Raw genomic sequence first — 20,670 nt, 5'->3', positions numbered from 1 at the left:
AGTGGGTAGAGGTTGCAGTGAGCAGAGATCAAGTCACTGCACTCCAGCCTGGGCGACAGAACGAGGCTCTGTCTCAAACAAAAGGCACAGTTTAAGAAAGAGACCTTAGTTCTCTTTCTTTTATTAGATATATAAAATTTATATATATATAAAAATTACATTATATATATAAATATATAAATTTAATATACTTATTTATATATATTATATATAAATTTAATATATATAATTTATATATATAATAGATATATAATATATATTATATATTATGTATATATTATATATAAATTATATATAATATATTATATAATATGTATTATATAATATATAATGTATATTATGTATATATAATATATAGTATATAATTATATATAAATTTATATATATTTTTATATATATATATAATAATATATAAATTTAGTTTTCTTTTTTTTTTTTTTTTTTTTGAGACGGAGTTTCGCTCTTGTTACCCAGACTGGAGTGCAATGCCGCCATCTCAGCTCACCACAACCTCCGCCTCCTGGGTTCAAGCAATTCTCCTGCCTCAGCCTCCTGAGTAGCTAGGATTATAGGCACATGCCACCATGCCCAGCTGATTTTTTGTATTTTTAGTAAAGACGGGGTTTCACCATGTTGACCAGGATGGTCTCGATCTCCTGACCTCGTGATCCACCCGCCTCAGCCTCCTAAAGTGCTGGGATTACAGGCTTGAGCCACCGCGCCCGGCGAATCATTAGGTTTAGTTGTAAATTCATGTTTAACTTTTTAAGAAATCACCAAACCATTTTTCAAATAGCCTGCATCATTTTATATTCCCACCAGCAAAATATGAAGGTTAATAATGTCTCTTTAACCTTGACACGATTGGATATCATTACTCTCTTTGATGGTAGCCATTCTAGTAGTTGTGAAGTGGTTTTAATTTACTTTTCTCCAGTGGACTCTCATGTTGATCATCTCATTATTAGCCAGTCATTTATCTTCTTAGGTAAACTATTCAAATCTTTTGCCCATTTATTTACCTTCATATTTTGAAGTACTGTAGGTAATAGGAAGTTACATAATAGTAAACAGATTCTGTGTACTTTGCATTCTTTTTCCCTCATAGGTAATGTCTTACATAACTATAATACATTATCATAACCAGGAAATAGATGATCTACACATTTTATTTCAAACTTCATCAGTTTAACATGTACTCATTTGTGTGTATGTATGGTTCCATGCAGTTTTTTCACATGTGTAGATGTGTGTAAACACCACCATAATCAAGATACAAAATATCTTTATCTCTCAGTGTTAACTTTATAGTCTCATACACTATTACCCACTGATCCTAGCAACCACTAATTCTCCATCTTGATAATCTGGCATTTGTGAATGTTACATGCATGGGCTCATACAGTATGTAAACTTTTGAGATTATCCTTTTCTGTTCAGCATAATATTGTTAATACCCATACAGGTTGTTTCATGTATCGTTTCTTTTTTTATTTTAATATTTAGCTGTGTAAAGTTTCAAGAGAGCAATGATAAAACCCAGCTCATCTTTGGTTCTGTGACCAACATACCGGCAAAGGATGCAGCACCAGTGGAGGTAATGCACATTTCTTGAGAAGTTGAAAATTATTATGCTTCATCAGATTTTTCAGTCAAACAAATCCGTTTATTTGCTCAGATTGAGAAGGAAAATTTTTGTCTTTTTTCTTTTTTTTAAGAAAATAGACACCATGCTAGTCTTGGAAGGCAATGGAAACCTGGTGCTGTACACAGGAGTGGTTCGGGTAAGCAGTAAGCAGCACTTGTGCGTTTAGCAGGACTTCAGACTGCCTGCATGAATATTTTTAATGTTACTTTAGGTTGGTATTTTAAATTTGTCACGTTCCTGCCTGCACAGTTTGGCAGAAGATTTTTGTTAAGAATTGACGATGAAGCTTCCAATTTAGGTGGGTTCTAAGTTGGAGGACTATGCTTCACTGCTATTAAATGCATTGGCACTCTAAACCTGTCACAGATGGGAAACCCTCAGTTAGCAGAGGTAGTTTGCTTTTTTTTTTTTTTTTTTAAGTTGTTTTGAAACTGAAGTATGGGTACCTTTGCTAAGTACTAAAGTTTCATTATATTAAATGTGGTATATGTTAGCTGTATTTTTTTGACATTTGTGAAATTTACTTAGAGAATATACATTTTACAAATTTAAGTTATGAAATTTAAATACATATACACAATTTGAAGAATAATAATGAAATGAGTATTCATATACCCAGTACTCTGGTTAAGAAATAGAATATTGGCCGGGTGCGGTGGCTCAAGCCTGTAATCCCAGCACTTTGGGAGGCCGAGGCGGGTGGATCACAAGGTCGAGAGATCGAGACCAACCTGGTCAACATGGTGAAACCCCGTCTCTACTAAAAATACAAAAAATTAGCTGGGCATGGTGGCGTGTGCCTGTAATCCCAGCTACTCAGGAGGCTGAGGCAGGAGAATTGCCTGAACCCAGGAGGCGGAGGTTGCGGTGAGCCGAGATTGCGCCATTGCACTCCAGCCTGGGTGACAAGAGCAAAACTCCATCTCAAAAAAAAAAAAAAAAGAAATAGAATATTGCTGGCTGGGCATGGTGGCTCATGCCTATAATCCCAGCACTTTGGGAGGCCAAGGCAGGCGGATCACAAGGTCAGGAGATCGAGACCCTCCTGGCCAACAGGGTGAAACCCCGTCTCTACTAAAAATATAAAAAAATTAGCTAGGCATGGTGGCACGCACCTGTAGTCCCAGCTACTTGGGAGGCTGAGGCAGGAGAATTGCTTGAACTCAGGAGGTGGAGGTTGCAGTGAGCTGAGGTCGTGCCACTGCACTCCAGCCTGGCGCCTGGTGATGGAGTGAGACTCTGTCTCAAAAAATAAAAATAAAATAGAAAATAAAAGCCGGGCGCGGTGGCTCAAGCCTGTAATCCCAGCACTTTGGGAGGCCGAGGCGGGTGGATCACGAGGTCAAGAGATCAAGACCGTCCTGGTCAACATGGTGAAACCCCGTCTCTACTAAAAATACAAAGAATGAGCTGGGCATGGTGGCGTGTGCCTGTAGTCCCAGCTACTAGGGAGGCTGAGGCAGGAGAATTGCTTGAACCTAGGAGGCGGAGGTTGCGGTGAGCCGAGATCGCGCCATTGCACTCCAGCCTGGGTAACAAGAGTGAAACTCCGTCTCAAAAAAAAAAATAAATAAATAAAATAAAATAAAATAAAAAATAAAAAAGAAATAGAATATTGCCAGTATCCTTATTTTTATTATGTTCTTTTCTGATTGCATTTCATCTTTTCCTGCCCTTGAGATAGACAGAATCCTGACTTCTGTGATAAATCAGTTGTTTGTATTACTAGTTATTATAGTTACGTGTGTATCACCAAAGAATGCATTATTTAGTTTTCCTTGGATTTGAATTTATTTTTTTTTTGAGGCAGTGTCTCACTCTGTCGCCCTGGCTGGAGTGCAGTGGCATGATCTCGACTCACTGCAATCTGCTGCTCCTGGTTTCAAGTGATTCTTCTGCCCCAGCCTCCCGAGTAGCTGGGACTACAGGCGCATGCCACCACACCCGGTTAATTTTTGCATTTTTAGTAGAGATGGGTTTCACCGTGTTTGCCAGGGTGGTCTTGATCTCTTATTCTTGTGATCTGCCCACCTTAGCCTCTCAAAGTGATGGGATTACAGGCATGAGCCACCGTGCCTGGTCTCTGAATTTTTATTTAGAAAATGATACCATGTACTCACCTCTAATATAGTTATTTTGCTTAACATTATATTTGTTTTAGATTTGTCTGTGTTGATGCATAGTGTTGTTTACTCATTCAGTGTTACGTGTGTATTTAATAGTGTTCCATTGTACCTTGTTTTGTGCTTTGCTTTATTGTACTTCACAGATACTGCATTTTATTTTATAGGTTGAAGGTTTGTGGAAACTTTGTGTTGAGCAAGTCTGTTCTCATTTTTCCAGCAGCATGTGCTCATTTTTTGTCTCTGTTTCATATTTTGATAATTCTTGCAATATTTCAAACCTTTTTGTTATTAATTTATCTGTTATGGTGATCTGTGATCCGTGGTCTTTGATGTTACTGTTGGAATTCTTTGGGGGCAGCATGAACTGCACCCGTGTAAGACGAGGAACTTAATTGATAAATGTTATGTGTGCTCTGCCTGCCCATTTGACGTGTCCTTTCTGTCACTCTCCCTCTCCTCCTGCCTCACTCTGTCCTGAGACAAAGCAATATTAAAATTAGGCCAGTTGGTAACCACGTAATGGCCTCTGAGTTTTTAAGTGAAAGGAAGAATCACAAGTTTCTCACTTTAAATCAAAAACTAGAAATGATTAAGCTTAGTGAGGAAGGCATGTTGAAAGCCAAGATAGATTGAGAGCCAGACCACTTGTGCAAAAGAGCCAGCTTGTGCATGCAAAGGAAATGTTCCCAAAGGAAATTTAAAGTGCTATTTCAGTGAACGTGCAACTGGAACAGGCTTATTGCTGATATGAAGAAAGTTTTAGTGTCTGGATAGGCAATAAAACAAGCCATAACATTCCCTTATGCTGAAGATGGATCCACAGCAAGGCCCTAACTCTGTGATGGCTGAGAAAAGTGAAGAAGCTGTAGAAAAAAAGTTATAAGGTAACAGAGGTTGGTTCTTGTGGTTTGAGGGAAAAAAAGTCTCCATAACACAAAAGTGCAAGGTGAAGCAGCATGTGCTGATGCAGAAGCTGCTAAGATAATTGACGCAGGTGGCTACACTAAACAGATTTTCAGTGTGGATGAAGTAGCTTTCTGTTGGAAGAAGATGCCATCTAGGACTGTCATAACCTGAGAGGAGAAGTCAGTGCCTGGCTTCAAAGGGCAGTCTGACACTCTTGTTAGGGGCTAATGCAGCTGGTTACTTTAATTTGAAGCCAGTGCTCATTTACCTTTCTGAAAATCTTAGCGCCTTTAAGAATTATGCCAAGTCTGCTCTGCCTGGGCTCTATAAATGGAGCAACAAAGACTGGATGGCAGCACATCTGGTTATTAGCATGGTTTACTCAATACATTAAGCCCACTGTTGAGACCTATTGCTCAGAAAAGAGATTCTTTTCAAAATATTACTGCTTCTTGACAGTGTACCTGGTCATTTAAGAGCTCTGAGGGAGATGTACAAGGAGATGAATGTTGTTTTCATGCCTGCTGACACATCTGTTCTGAAGCCTGTGAATCAAGGAGTAATTCTGACTTTCGAGTCTTACTATGAAACACATCCCTTAACTAGAGCTGCCATAGATAGTGATTCCTCTAATGGATATGGCAAAGTCCATTGAAAACCTTCTGGAAAGGATTTACCTTTCTAGATGCCATTAAGAACATTCATGATTCATCGGAAGGGGACAAAATATCAACATTAACAGGAATTGGGAGGAAATTGATTCCAACCCTCATGGATGACTTTGAGGGGCTCAAAACTTCAGTGAAGGAAGTAACTGTAAATGTGGTAAAAATAGCAAGAAAATTCAAATTAGAAGTAGAGCCTGAAGATGTGACTACATTGCCAAAAATCTTATGATCAAACTAACTTGAAGAGAATTGCCAAACTTGAACAGAGTTGCCAAAATCTTATGATCAGACTTGAAGAGTTGCTTCTTCTGGATGAGCAAAGAAAGTAGGAGCATACAGAAAATAAGTATTAAATGTCACTAGGCCACTTAAATTTAAATTCCACTAGGGTACTAATTAAATATAATGGTCGAACACAAATAACAGAGACTAGCAGAGGGATTAAAAAATACAGCCCAACTATATAAGTTGGTTATAAGATGCTTACTTCAAATATAATGACATAGGTAACTTAAAGGATAGAAAAACGATATATTATGCAAAGAGTAATCAAAAGATAGGCGGAACTGCTATAAAGTTGGAAAGAAAATGGCAAGAACTGTCGGGTGGGGTGGCTCACTCCTGTAATCCCAAAACTTTGGGAGGCTGAGGCAGGCAAATCACCTGAGGTCGGGAGTTCAAGACCAGCCTGACTAACATGGGGAAACCCCCGTCTCTATTAAAAATGCAAAATTACCGGGGCATGGTGGAGCATGCCTGTAATACCAGTTACTTAGGAGACTGAGGCAAGAGAAATTGCTTGAATCCAGGAGGCAGAGGTTGCGGTGAGCTGAGATCGTGCCATTGCACTCCACCCTGGGCAACAATAGTGAAACTCCATCTCAAAAAAAAAAAAAAAAGAAAAAGAAAATGGCCAGGAACAAAGAGAGACTTCAGTTAAAGGGCCAAATCACCAAGAAGGCACACTTGAGTGTTTTATAAATGTCAGTTCCTTCCATTTGGTTGATAACATTGTTCATGTCCTCTCCATCCTTGGCAATTTTTTTTTTTTTTTTGATACTGTGTCTCGCTCTGTCACTCAGGCTGGAGTGCAGTGGTGGGATCACAGCTCACTGCAGCCATGACCTCCTGACTCAAGTGATCCTCCCACCTCAGCCTCCCAAAGTGCTGGGGTATTGCAGAAATGAGCCACTGCACCCAGCCTGGCAAACTTTTTAGGTAGGAGTTCAGACAGTGTTTTAGTCTCTGTGGGCCACATGCAGTCTCTCTTACATATTTGTCTTCTGTCTTTTTTCCTTAACCTTTTAAGTACGTAAAACCTATTCTTAGCTCACAGAGTGTACAAAAACAGGATATAAGCCAGATTTGGTCATGGAACATAGTTTGCTGACCAAGGATCTAAATAGATGGTGAAAAATCATTTGACCAAATCAAATATCTATTTATGATTTTTAAAAAATTCTCAGCAAACTAGGAATAGAAAGGGACTTCCTCAGAGAGATGAGGGACATTCAAAATTTTCACTGTGCCTTCTGGTGAGGAGGAAGGGAGGCCCATGGCTTTTTTCTTGGTGTTTTCAAGGAGTGGGGCAGGCATAGTGAAAAGTTTCTGTCCTGGTTGGTCACTCTTTTCCCACCATTTTGGCTGGAAAGAGTAAGGTTTTCTTAGGTCCTGATTTGTCTGTGAATGTTTGCATGTCTGTGTTGCAGGCTCTTTGAAAGCCTGAGGCCTGGTTATGTAAGGAGTCAAAAAAAAAAAAAAAAGAAAACCAAAAACCTCGGGAATTCATCATTAGGTCATTCCTGGGTCTCAGGTTACTAGCCAGTTTGTCTTCTTTCCTTCACTTTTCGGAATCTTCTGTTAGTTGCATTATAAATTTTATTCAGTTTTTTTTTCTTTTTGTTGATTAATGGGGGGAATAGCATGGAATGTGCTTACTCCATCTTTTCATAAATGAGGGGTGTGAGATAGCTTTTAAAAAATTATGTGTAACTAGTTCTCAGTCATTTTTTTTTTTTTTAAGCCTAAGGATTTTATTGGGGCAACTTCTGTTATTTTGTTAGCTTTTGAGCAGTGTATTAACAAGAATATATATATTTTTAAGACCTCATTTTAGTTCTGAGCATCTCCTTTTTAGTTTTATCAAGTTTTCAGCCTGTGCAGATGTGAATTTCTGTTGTGTTTTTCCGAAGTACCCTACAGATAGCCAAAATAAGGAGTGGTTAGCATGCATTGTCGAGTCATTTTTTTTTTTTTTTTTTTTTTGAGATGGAGTTTCACTCTTGTTGCCCAGACTGGAGTACAGTGGCGTGGTCTTGGCTCACTTCAACCTCTGTCTTTTGGGTTCAAGTGATTCTCTTCTTGCCTCAGCCTCCCAAGTAGCTGGGACTACAGGTGCATGCCACCACGCCTGGCTAATTTTTGTATTTTTGGTAGAGACGGGGTTTCAACATTTTGGCCAGGCTGTTCTTGAACTCCTGACATCAGGCCATCCACCCAACTCGGACTCCCAAAGTGCTAGGGAGGTGAGCCACCACGCCCGCTGACTCATTCTTTTATAAAATCAAAGAATTTATTCTAATTTGTATAGAGGGTTTTTTTTTTTTTTTTGAGGAAGAGATAATTGAGAGTTTATGATTGAAGACAGATTGTGTGCTGGAGAGAGCAGTTTGAATTAGGTTGGATTTAATTTCTTGAGCATTATCTGACCTTACTTTTTTAGCCCCTGGGGGATGATTGGTGTTCTTTCCCTCAAGGCTTGAGACTTCTAAGATTGTTGCCTATAGTTTCTGAAAGCTTAGTGTTCTCACTGTCTTTATGACTAATAAGATAGAAAAGTGCATAGTGTACAGACTTTTATATGATGTATTGACTGTATTAACATTCCCCTCCTTGCGTGCAAAAAAGGTCTTCAGTAATGAAGAGAAGGAATCCAGCCAGGAGAAATTGCGTATACCAAGGTGTGGGAGGCCTAGGTGGGCAGATCGCTTCAGCACAGAAGTTCAAGACCAACCTGGACAACCTGGTGAAACCCTGTCTCTACCAAAAAATACAAAATTAACCAGGTGTAGTGGCATTGTGCCTGTAGTTCCAGCTATTCAGGAGGCTCAGGTAGGAGGATCATTTGAGCCTGGTAGGTTGAGGCTGCAGTGAGCTGAGATTGTGCCACTGTACTCTAGCCAGGGTGACAGAGTGAAATCTTGTCTCAAAAAAAAAAAAAAAAAAGAAATTACACCAAGGTATTTGCAGTTGGATAGTGGAATTGGATCGATTATTCACATTTTAATTGTTTCTTAGTTGTGTTTGGTGAGCATAAACTTAGAAATATCAAAAGAAATATATGTTTACATTCGCTAACATTTTATTTAAGGATGTGATGCATTAAAGGCAATTTTTTTCCTACATATTGTTATTGCTTAAAGGTGGGAAAGGTTTTTATTCCTGGACTGCCAGCTCCTTCTCTGACGATGTCCAACACAATGCCTCGACCCAGTACTCCACTTGATGGCGTCAGTACTCCAAAGCCTCTTAGTAAACTCCTTGGATCATTGGATGAGGTAAGAAATGGACTAGGTGTTGTCAAAAAGTTAACATTTTTTAAAGAAGTTTGGTCAAATATGAGTTCTTTCCGTGGTTAACTTAATGTTAGTTAATATTTGGAGAATCAGTGTTTTCAAACACAAGTGATTCAGTTAACATACATTGGCCTCCCTTGTGATGTGTGTGGTACTTTTTGAAGGTGCTGGAAAGATGGAAGTGATACATTCTTTTCCATCTAAAGATCTCACAATTGTGTGGATTTGATGTACTGTCTGCATAAGAAATTACAATTTAAGAAAGACTCATGACTTATGGATGAGTAAAAGAGAGTACCGTCGTAGATTGACTGATGGGAAGGTAACATCCAATGGGAGGACATGGCGAAATCAAAGCCTTATCTCTGAGATACATGTCAGACTTGCTTTGGATCTTGGGGATAAGTAGGATATCTGTATGTAGAAAGGGGCATTCAGGGCAAGGAGGAAACACATGGGCACAGATAGGAAGGCCAGATAATGCAGAACATTTTTTTTTTTTTTTTTTTTTTTTTTGAGACGGAGTTTCGCTCTTGTTACCCAGGCTGGAGTGCAATGGCGCGATCTCGGCTCACCGCAACCTCCGCCTCCTGGGTTCAGGCAATTCTCCTGCCTCAGCCTCCTTAGTAGCTGGGATTACAGGCACGTGCCACCATGCCCAGCTAATTTTTTGTATTTTTAGTAGAGACGGGGTTTCACCATGTTGACCAGGATGGTCTCGATCTCTTGACCTCGTGATCCACCTGCCTTGGCCTCCCAAAGTGCTGGGATTACAGGCTTGAGCCACCGCGCCTGGCAATGCAGAACATTTTTTAATGGATATTTGTATCTTCATCTCCTAGTGCATAAGTTAAGGACTCAACAAATCTGTAGAATAAATACTTATAAAAGTACAAGTAATCTGTAGGGTGGGGCAGGATAGGTTGGGTAACCTTTTTTGAGCATTTTCTATGTGCTAGGCATTGTCCTCAGTGTTTTATTAGTATTAATTATTTTTTTAGAACAGCTTTATTGAGAAGATATTACTATGATTTTTTTTTTACAAATGAGGTAGAGGTTACAAATGAAATAAACCTAATAAGTGGTAGGACTGGGATTTACACTTACTAATGTGTTCTTAAAGGAAGAAAGGGCCGGGCGCGGTGGCTCATGCCTATAATCCCAGTATTTTGGGAGGCCGAGGCAGGTGGATCACGAGGTCAAGAGATCGAGACCATCCTGGTCAACATGGTGAAACCCTGTCTCTACTAAAAATACAAAAATTAGCTGGGCATGGTGGTGCATGCCTGTAGTCCCAGCTACTCGGGAGGCTGAGGCAGGAGAATTGCTTGAACCCAGGAGGCGGATGTTGCAGTGAACCAAGATTGTGCCATTGCACCCCAGCCTGGGTAACATGAGCAAAACTCTGTCTAAAAAAAGGGAAGAAAGGTTGAAAAGGTAGTGCCAGGGGATTACATAATTTTGAGGAAGGAGTTACGAGCTTTTGGATCTGTGTTATAGACAGGTATATTTTGGGATTAAAGATAAGGAGACCAGTTAGCCTTCAAGTGAGATTGTCTGTATCAGTGTAAGAATCATGAAGAGGGTCTGAGCTAGAGCAGTATGTGTGGAAAGGAGGGAATAACAGGAGAGGCCTTGGGAGGTAGAAATGAGTTTGTCAACTGATTGGTGTTGTGCTACTGGACTTGGGAAAGGTGATGTGGAACCAGGCTCCAAATTCTCTTAACCTGGGAAGGTAGCTGAATTTACCAAGTTAGGAAGCCTCGAGGAAAGTGGTGTGTATTAAAGGACATGTGAGTGTGGATGTTTAGGGACAGTTCAAAGGGAAGGTTAGTGCTATCAACTGTATTAGGTAATGTCTGTCTTTAATATATTTTTGAACATGTGCAACATTGAATTTTTTTCCAGTTGTGGAACATTCAGAAGGGGAACTAGAGAAGTGTCAGAATGTTTTGTGTGATTTGGAAGAATTTCTTTTATAATGGAAAATGGTTTCCAACTTTTTTAGAATTCTATAAGCCTAGTAATGGTTACATCTTTTTGATAGATATAAGGTCATGGAAATGATAATCTAACACATTAGGTGATGGCTTTTCTACTTCTCTGGCAGATTGTGCTGGTAGGCTTAGAGCCAGGACCAGTGGAGCTGAATTTTTCCTGGTAACTTTTAGAGTAGAATCTGGAATATAATAAATACATCTTAGTCTCATTTGTAAGTGTTGACAAAATATTCACTTGGAGATATATAAATTGAATTAAAGGAATAAAAAAGGGTTGGTGGTCATGAGTGGAAATTTAAGATTGGAAGCATCTGCATATAATTAGTAACTAAGATCATTTAAATTTTTTGTTTGCATATCTGCAGTTAAGCAAATAAATGCTTAATATATACATTTTAATGTATATTTATATTTGCATTTAATATAGAAATGCAAATATATTTTTGAATAAATAATTGCCTATAGTGGAAATACTACTAAATACTGATCTCATTTGTTTGCTTTTTTATTTCTGTCCTTTCTTTCTGGGCTCTTAGTGCTTTAGCTGCTTCAATTCAAAGTTTAGTCTTTTTTTTTTTCTTTTGAGATCGTCTTGTTCTGTTGCTCAGGCTGGAGTGCAGTGGTGCGATCTCACCGCACTGCAACCTCTGTATCCCGGGTTCAAGTGGTTCTTCTGCCTCAGCCTCCCAAATAGCTGGGACTGCAGGCCTGCACCACCACGCCTAGCTGATTTTTGTATTTTTAGTAGAGGTGGGGCTTCACCATGTTGAGCAGGCTGGTTTCCAATTCCTGACCTCAAGTGTTCCACCTGTCTTGGCCTCCCAAAGTGCTGGGATTACAGGTGTGAGCCACTGTGTCCAGCCCACAGTTTAGTCTTTAGCCCTGTAAGGTTGCTAACAGTGCTGCTGGCTTCTCCCTCTTAGCTGTGACTTCCCTGCATATTATCAGCCTTTCCGTAAGTTCCTTGTACCACCACCATTTGCAGATGGCCAGAGCAGGAAAAGCAAGGTTCTCTGAGAACACGGGACCCCTCCCTGTAGTTGCCTTCTTTAGGTGAGAATGTTGGCCCTCTTCCTGCAGTTGGTTTCTCCCCTAGATCTTGGTCCCTCAAGTCCATGTTGCTTCCACAGCTTTCCCACAGCCATCAGTCAGATGTTTTCCTTTTACCTACCTTTTCTGGCTGTTTTCTGTGAGGACCTTGGTTTGCTGGTACTTCATTGTATCTGGATCAAATTTTTTTAAGGAGCAGGGGTCTTGCTGTGTCACCCTGGCTGGAGTGCAGTGGCTATTCACAAGCTCACTACAGCCTCAAATTCCTAGGCTCAATTGATTCTTCTGCCTCAATCTTCTATGTAGCTGGGACTATGCAGGTGTGCACCACTATGCTTGACTTGGAGCAGAACATTTTCCAATCATTACATATAATTGTTCATTAGATCATATGCAAAAAAGAAACAGTTTCTTTGTCCTTAATTTCTCAGAAAACAATTCATTTGTGTTATATTTATGACTTTTACAGGTTGTTCTGTTGTCCCCAGTTCCAGAACTAAGGGATTCTTCAAAACTTCATGATTCTCTCTATAATGAGGATTGTACTTTCCAACAGCTTGGCACTTACGTTCATTCTGTCAGAGATCCTGTCCATAACAGGGTCACCCTAGTAAGTATAAACATTTGATAGCTTTCTAAGAGGTGGGCTAGCATTTCACATTTGACGGAATACAGAATTTTGTCTGAAAAATGACCACAAACATTTCTCATGATTTACAAAATCTATTGTAATATGTCATTTTTTGGCACTATTTTACCTTTTACTGTACAGCAATTCTGCTTGTTTTCTATAGTTTCTGTATTACTAAAAACTTAATGGAAACAAAAGCTTAGTTGAATTGCATCTTGATATGATTTCTTTTTGTCTTTTCATTAAATGTCCTCCCTTTGATGATGGTGACTCACTGTCTGTATAAAGATTAGACACTTTTTATTAAAACAAACATTTTGGAAAACATTTTGCAAGTAATTACATTTAACGTTTCTGAAATTTGGAAGTGTTCATTTCTGTTTTGAAAATTGTTTTTCATTTATTTTATTGCTTTGGTAGGCAAAGTCTTGTACCAGCTATTTTTAAGACATTAAAGACTTAGAATGCACAGGTTTTACTCACTTTCTCATTTGTTTCCATCTAGGAACTGAGTAATGGCTCCATGGTTAGGATCACTATTCCTGAAATTGCCACCTCTGAGTTAGGTATGATTGAGAAGTTTCATTTATAAGATGTGAAGTAATTGTGATTTACATTAATAACTGGGGTTTTAAACATTGTTTTGGCAGTTTTGAAGCCACTGGATCAAGTTCTTAGCTTTGTAGAGGAATTTTAAAGAGCTAGGGAGTGCTTTGTAATGTCCACTCTATGTGTGCTCTAAGGCTGGAGTACAGGTGAAGGATGTGTTAGTTCTGTTCTTCTGAGATTCTTCTGTTGAGGAATACCATACAGTGCAATAATATATGGACATTCTGGCTGGGCATGGGGGCTCACACCTGTAATCCCAGCACTTAGGGAGGCTGAGGTGGGCGGATCCCTTGAGATTGGGAGTTCAAGACCAGCCTGACCAACATGGTGAAACCCTGTCTCTACTAAAAATACAAAAATTAGCCAGGTGTGGTAGCACACATATGTAATTCCAGCTACTCGGGAGTCTGAGGCAGGAGAATTGCTTGAATCCAGGAGCTGAAGGTTGCAGTGAGCTGAGATGGTGCCACTGTACACTCCAGCCTGGGCAACAGAGCAAGACTCTGTCTCAAAAAAAAAAAAAAAGAAAAAAAGCCCGTATAATATAAGGAAGTTTATGACATCTCTTGGTTTCAAATTCTAACTGCCAAAGCAGGACACTGGCAGCTTGTAGACTAGAATGACTTTTGTTTTAGGAATTTTCATTGGGTAGTAAATGGTATTCAAAGTTGATGTAGAGATTCCTTGCCTTCTAAAAGGTATTTTGTAATCACAAAGCCAGGTTCCAGAAGTATTATAAGCCTAAGCAAAATATATACAAACAAATAATAATGGAGAAAATTAAATAAAAGCAAAAACTCTTACCCTTTTATAGCCAAACAAGCTCCATTGTTAATGCACGTAAGTTTATGTACTTTACCTACGAAGGGTTCTCTCACACACTTGTGCAGCATTGGGTTTACACTTACTTTGGATTCAGTTATGACATAACTTGGTTATTTGGTATTTTAATACTTGCTTCCAACCTATGCTGTTTGAGTGTGCACATTGCAAAATGATTGGACAGAGGATGTGTTGCTGAGGATGGGCCCAGTGACATGACAGTGGAAAGGGAAAAAAGAATCCTGGAAAAGAGGATATGTGAGTACAAGCAGTTCAGGGTTGTTTACTACTAAAAGCAAATTCGGGTCTCTTCACAGTGGTAGCCCTGGCCACTCTGAGGAGATCACTGTATGACAGTGTAGTGCTATAACTGACATTCATACTAATGACTTTGAGCCATTGAGAATCGTGTAAGGCCAGGTGTGGTGAGCTCATGCTTGTAATCCCTTCCCTTTGGGAGGCTGAGTTATTGCTTGAGGCCAGGAGTTTGAGACCAGCCTGGACAACATAGCAAGATGCTGTCTCTACAAAAAGAAACATAAAATTAGCCAGGCGTGCTGGCATGCATCTGTAGTTCTACATACTTGGGAAGCTGGAACTGGTAGATCACTTGAGCCCAGGAGTTAGAGGTTATAGTGAGCTATGATTGCACCACTGCATTCCAGCCTGGGGACAGAGGAAGACCCTGTTTCCCCTTACCTAAAAAAGAATGGTGTAAATTATTTGGTATTAACGCAACCCTTTTAAGGCAGAGAGCATGTGAAACATTTTAGAAACTGAATGATGTCAGAAATAAATAAAAGTTATAAAGCTTTGGTTAATAGGCATGTTCACTCATTTAGAACATCTTGTAATGCTAACCACGCATTGCTGTTTGTGGATGCATATATTGAATATTATATATTTACTGAAGTATTTAGACAGTATTTTATATAAATGTATAAACATAGAAGTTGTATGTTTTTCATAGTGACTTTGTTTTTTTTGAGATAGAGTTTCACTCTTGTAACCCAGGCTGGAGTGCAATGACGTGATCTCAGCTCACTGCAACCTCCAACTCCTGAGTTTAAGCCATTCTCTTGCCTCAGCCTCCTGAGTAGCTGGGATTATAGGCACCTGTCACCACACCCAACTAATTTTTGTGTTGTTATTAGAGATGGGGTTTCACCATGTTGGCAAGGCTGGTCTTGAACTCCTGACCTTAGGTGGTCCACCCACCTCGACCTCCCAAAGTGCTGGGATTACAGGTGTGAGCCACCGTGCCTGGCCCATAGTGACCTTTAATTTGTCATTGAGCTAGAACATCTTTAAGAGTGAAAGAAGCCGGGCGCGGTGGCTCAAGCCTGTAATCCCAGCACTTTGGGAGGCCGAGGCCGGTGGATCACGAGGTCGAGAGATCGAGACCATCCTGGTCAACATAGTGAAACCCCGTCTCTACTAAAAATACAAAAAACTAGCTGGGCGTGGTGGCGCGTGCCTGTAATCCCAGCTACTTAGGAGGCTGAGGCAGGAGAATTGCCTGAGCCCAGGAGGCGGAGGTCGCGGTGAGCTGAGATCGCGCCACTGCACTCCAGCCTGGGTAACAAGAGTGAAACTCCGTCTCAAAAAAAAAAAAAAAAAAAAAAAATAGTGAAAGAGGGAGCGGTTAGTAATTGCTGGGGCAATGGATGTAAATCAGGAATGTCTGTGGCAAACTGGGCTATTTGATGACTTTATTTTGGATACAGAATTAATGATCAAAAAGCTGTCCTCAGATCTCTTTGAAGCCCTGTTGAATTCAGTAGTTGGTTGGTTTAGTTTTCAATTTTTGTCTAGGTAATGTTTGCATCTCATTGGCTCTTTAATGACAGTTTTCTTTTCATAATAATTGGACTTTACATAGTAGAAATTAAAAAACTTCGTTATTGAAAAGGGAAAAGAAATGCATGCAGAGTAAGAATACTAAAATTAATTCTTTGCTTTTAATAGTACAAACGTGTTTGCAAGCAATTAAGTTTATCCTGCCAAAAGAAATAGCAGTTCAGATGCTTGTCAAGTGGTACAATGTCCACAGTGCTCCAGGAGGACCCAGTTATCACTCAGAGTGGAATTTATTTGTGACTTGTCTCATGAACCTGATGGGTTATAACACAGATCGCTTAGCATGGACTAGAAATGTAAGTAAATACAATTGTTTTCTTTATGAGTTATTCTGTTAATGTAATGATTGTATAATTGGTGATATAACATTCAGAGTACATAATAGGCATAACATATTGAAAATAATAGAATAATACTAAGGTTTATTGTATCTATATAGTATAAATCTCATTTAATATTTAATATTAACATTTTACTAGTAATTACTGAGCTTTACAATGTTAAAGCATATATGACTATGTCTCATTTCACCTTTGTAAAATGACTGCAAGTTATGCTAGGATTTCTGATAGTTTTGGTTTTATTGATGAAGAAACTAGATCACAAAAAAATCACAGATGTGATTTTTTAAAAAACGACTAGACTGCGTTTTCTAACTTTTTGCTTAACATTCTTTTCTGAAGACAAGATTGTCTTTTTACACACATGTTGCTCAGGATGTGAGGAGGACAGTCTGATTTGAGGGGGATTTAAAGTACTTTAGCCTGAGTATCTACTCTGTTAATGGTATAAAGCCTTATCTCTCACCCTCTTCCCATAGAAACATCCTTACAGGCCCTTACTAGGTTATTTACAAAATCAGCAGAGTGGTGTCTTCAGTATTGGTGATCTCCTTCTGGCTTTGGAGATCACTCCCAGGACAACCTTGCCTGGGTCACTCTGAAAAACAAATTACTCTTGATTGTAATTACCCTTTTTCTAGGTAACTCAGCTGTTCCATTCTATGTGTTTTAGCCTTATACAGCAAATCCAGTTTTAAAAATTGTTTTTTGTCTCAATTATGAAAGGAAAATTTGGAAAATGGAGGAATTAAGAAAATAATTGTACTACTCAGAGATAATCACTCTAAATATTTCATGTCACCTTCTATATAAAAATATCACTGAAAATTTCCTATATTAAAAAATTTTTTCAAAAAACCTCCATCATTTCATCATAGTATAGTTTTATCATAATTAACCAATAGCTAATAATTGTGCCTTGTGAATCTTTTTTTTTCTTATTATGAGTAATTTATAAACATTCTTTTTCACTCAAATCTTTAACCATATCTCTAGTTACCTCCCAAGAATTGAATCTTAGAAGAGAGACTGCTGGGCTAAGTAATGTTTGGAAAGGGGTTCCCAGGCGACATTCTTACTAGCATCATTTAAAAGTGCCCATTTCACCACAGTGTTTATTCGTGGTGTGGTGAACCTTTGCCAGCTTACCAAGAAATCGCATCTTATTTCTGTATAAGTAAATGGGAATTTTTTTTCCAAAATCTCATCAGTTACTTATAGTTATTATTTTTTGATTTATATTTCATGTTGTTTATGTTCCAGTCTCTTCTCAGTCCAGTGGCCAAAGTAATCCTCTGTGATAAAGTCAGGTCACGTTAGTCATGCCTCTGCGTAGAATTCCCCAGTGACTTCCCATGTCACTCAGAGTAAAGGCCATATAGGCCTACAAGATGCTATGTGACCCAGCCCTCGCTTACTCTCATTTCTTATGCTTTGCAGACATCATCCCAGCCACCTTGGCGTTTGCTTGTTCCCTGAGCACTGCCAGGATGTTTCTGCCTCTGAGTGTTTGCACATGCTGTTACCTCTATGGATAATATGTGCTTAGGTCTTTATTCAGATGTCACCTCAGTGCTGCCTGTCCTGTCTCTCTATGTAGAATTATACCTGCCTCCACACCTTTAGTGCCATTTACCTGTTTTATTTTTTTCTTTTCAATTAAATATAATATATATTTTACTTATTTTGTTTTGTGTCCCTCTTCCCCCAACTGGAATGTAAATTCTAGAAAGGCAAAGATTTTCATTTAGTTTTGTTTACTACTCTCTCTCTCTCCAGGAGCTTTTGTATTGCCTGGCATAGAAGGATACTCAGTGAACATTTGTTAAGTGAATGCCGTTTTCCATCTGACTGAGATACTGTTTTTAAGAGTTTATGTCTATTTCAGTACGTGAAGGAATGAGAAAAATCTTACGGGAAAATAGGGAGAATTTTCTTTTTTTTTTTTTGAGACGGAGTTTCGCTCTTGTTACCCAAGCTGGAGTGCAATGGCGCGATCTCGGCTCACCGCAACCTCCGCCTCCCGGGTTCAGGCAATTCTCCTGCCTCAGCCTCCTGAGTAGCTGGGATTACAGGCACGAGCCACCATGCCCAGCTAATTTTTTGTATTTTTAGTAGAGACGGGGTTTCACCATATTGACCAGGATGGTCTCGATCTCTCGACCTCGTGATCCACCCGCCTTGGCCTCCCAAAGTGCTGGGATTACAGGCTTGAGCCACCGCACCCGGCTCTTTTTTTTTTTTAAATGGAGTCTTGTTCTGTCACCCAGGCTGCAGTGCAGTGGTGCTGTCTTGGCTCATTACAACCTTTGCCTCCCAAGTTCAAGCGATTCTTGTGCCTCAGCCTCCTGAGTAGCTGGGATTACAGGCATGCATCTCCACACTTGGCTAATTTCTGTGTTTTTAGTAGAGACAGAGTTTTACCATGTTGGCTATGCTCGTTTCAAACTCCTGACCTCAAGTGATCTTCCTGCCTTGGCCTCCCACAGTGCTAGGATTACTAGCATGAACCACTGCACCTGGCCTTCTTTTCTTATTTTAAACAATTGCATCAAAGTGACCTTATCTCCAATTTTTGTTTTCTTTATTACATGTGAAAAGATTAAGCCTCATAGAAACTGTGGATTTTTACATAATGAAAAAGCACGTCAGCTTTCTTAGTTTTGTTTATCATTGTCCTTGGAACTTGTTGATGAGTACAGATTGTTGTGTCCTGTGATCTCTGGCAGAGAACCTATGCCCCCTCTCGTTTCCATGTTGTGGGGAGGACTGAGCACCTACTGATTTTTTCCTTTGCAAAGAAGGACATGGGTCTTTGACTTACTTATTGCATGATAATTATGAAGGAAGAAATAAGGAAATAATTCTTGAGGCCAAGTTGCTTTGCCATTTATTTATAGGTCTGCATGGTTAAACCTTTGCTCTCTTTTGTCCTCATAGTCAAAGCTCAGGATGAAATGGTCCTCATTGGCCAATGGTTTTCATTTTGCTTTGTCCAGATTTATTCTTTTTTTGTTTTCATATATATAATGTGGAGGAGTACAGAATTTCTGCCAATGACTAGTTACACAATTTTTGGCATTTCTTTATGCTTTCTTTAATTTGCTGATGTGTTAAATGAGAGCACTGGACTGTGCATTGTAGGAATAGTTGCAATTAGGGTTCACTGTTTGTGGCTTTGGGGCTGTTCTTTTTTTCATTAGATAAATATTAAATCCCTGTTGTGAGCTAGGCATGATGCCAGGTTTCCCACATATACCTTAAACAAGACAGCCTGTTCTTCTGGAATTGACTGTCGTGGGGGAGACAAATAAATAATATTTGATACATATATTATGATAGATGAAGGGTGGCGGTTCATTGGAGCATATAACAGAGTTGGCTAACCTGAGACACACTGAAAGAATCAAGATTAAACAGATCCATGCATGGCACAAAGAGCCATCCTTATCAGACAGTTTCTATTTTCTCGTAACTCCAGGCCTTATGAATCTGATAATTATAGCAGGGACATTCTTATTGACTGTGGGACTTTGTATATTTGTGTGTGTTACATTTTGGTTGAAATTTTAGGTAAAATAGTTACTATTTTATTTGTTGCTTTGATTTCACCAGGTTTTTAATAATATATATGAGTTGAGCTATTTTTTTTTTTTTTTTTTTTGAGACGGAGTTTCGCTCTTGTTACCCAGGCTGGAGTGCAATGGCGCGATCTCGGCTCACCACAACCTCCGCCTCCTGGGTTCAGGCAATTCTCCTGCCTCAGTCTCCTAAGTAGCTGGGATTACAGGCACGCGCCACCACGCACAGCTAGTTTTTTGTATTTTTAGTAGAGACGGGGTTTCACTATGTTGACCAGGATGGTCTTGATCTCTCGACCTCGTGATCCACCCGCCTCGGCCTCCCAAAGTGCTGGGATTACAGGCTTGAGCCACCGTGCCCGGCCTGAGTTGAGCTATTTTTTATTTGAATGCTTCACAAGCAGACCTTCTCTCTCAATAACATTCACTTTTAAAAATCACTTTATTGCTACCTATATTTAGTTTTTATGTAGAAATCAACTCTGTTTAGGTGAGTGAATTGATAAATGTATAAGTTTTTTTAGCATAGGAAAATAGCCATTGCCATTTATAGAGTTACAGTTTTTTTAGTTGATAGTTAATGCCCATGTGAGGCAGCTGGGGCAGCAAAGATTATGCCGGGGAAATTAAAGAAGAGTGACTTGTAGAAAACTGCTTTTATGTAGTTGTATTAGTTAGAAGATAGGCTCATTATTGTAACAGAAAGTCCTCAAAAGATACAATGGCTCAAACACAGTAAGAATGTTTGTCTTGCTTATGTAATGGGGCTTAGCCAATAAACAGGCCACACAGTTATTCAGGGACCCAGGTCGATGGAGGATGCTTACATAACAGGGCTTAGCAGGTAAACAGG

At 39.3% G+C, this 20,670-nt stretch overlaps 1 protein-coding gene across 4 annotated transcripts in view; it reads left to right on the top strand.

Moving 5' to 3' along the window:
* The window catches only part of ANAPC1 (anaphase promoting complex subunit 1), a 123,597-nt gene that overhangs the window by 30,916 nt on the left and 72,011 nt on the right, over positions 1-20,670 (top strand). For all 4 annotated transcript variants that reach the window (XM_039474718.2, XM_074397002.1, XM_074397019.1 and 1 more), the window contains 6 exons: positions 1,507-1,597; positions 1,719-1,784; positions 8,771-8,905; positions 12,443-12,583; positions 13,110-13,170; positions 16,004-16,191. In XM_039474718.2, coding sequence (XP_039330652.1) covers positions 1,507-1,597; positions 1,719-1,784; positions 8,771-8,905; positions 12,443-12,583; positions 13,110-13,170; positions 16,004-16,191 — 682 coding nt within the window. The remainder of the gene's footprint in view (positions 1-1,506; positions 1,598-1,718; positions 1,785-8,770; positions 8,906-12,442; positions 12,584-13,109; positions 13,171-16,003; positions 16,192-20,670) is intronic.

This window comes from Saimiri boliviensis, chromosome 1 (assembly GCF_048565385.1).
Source record: "Saimiri boliviensis isolate mSaiBol1 chromosome 1, mSaiBol1.pri, whole genome shotgun sequence".
Lineage (NCBI taxonomy): Eukaryota > Metazoa > Chordata > Mammalia > Primates > Cebidae > Saimiri > Saimiri boliviensis.
Note: the sequence above shows the minus strand (reverse complement) of the source record. Positions and strands in the feature narration are given on the sequence as shown.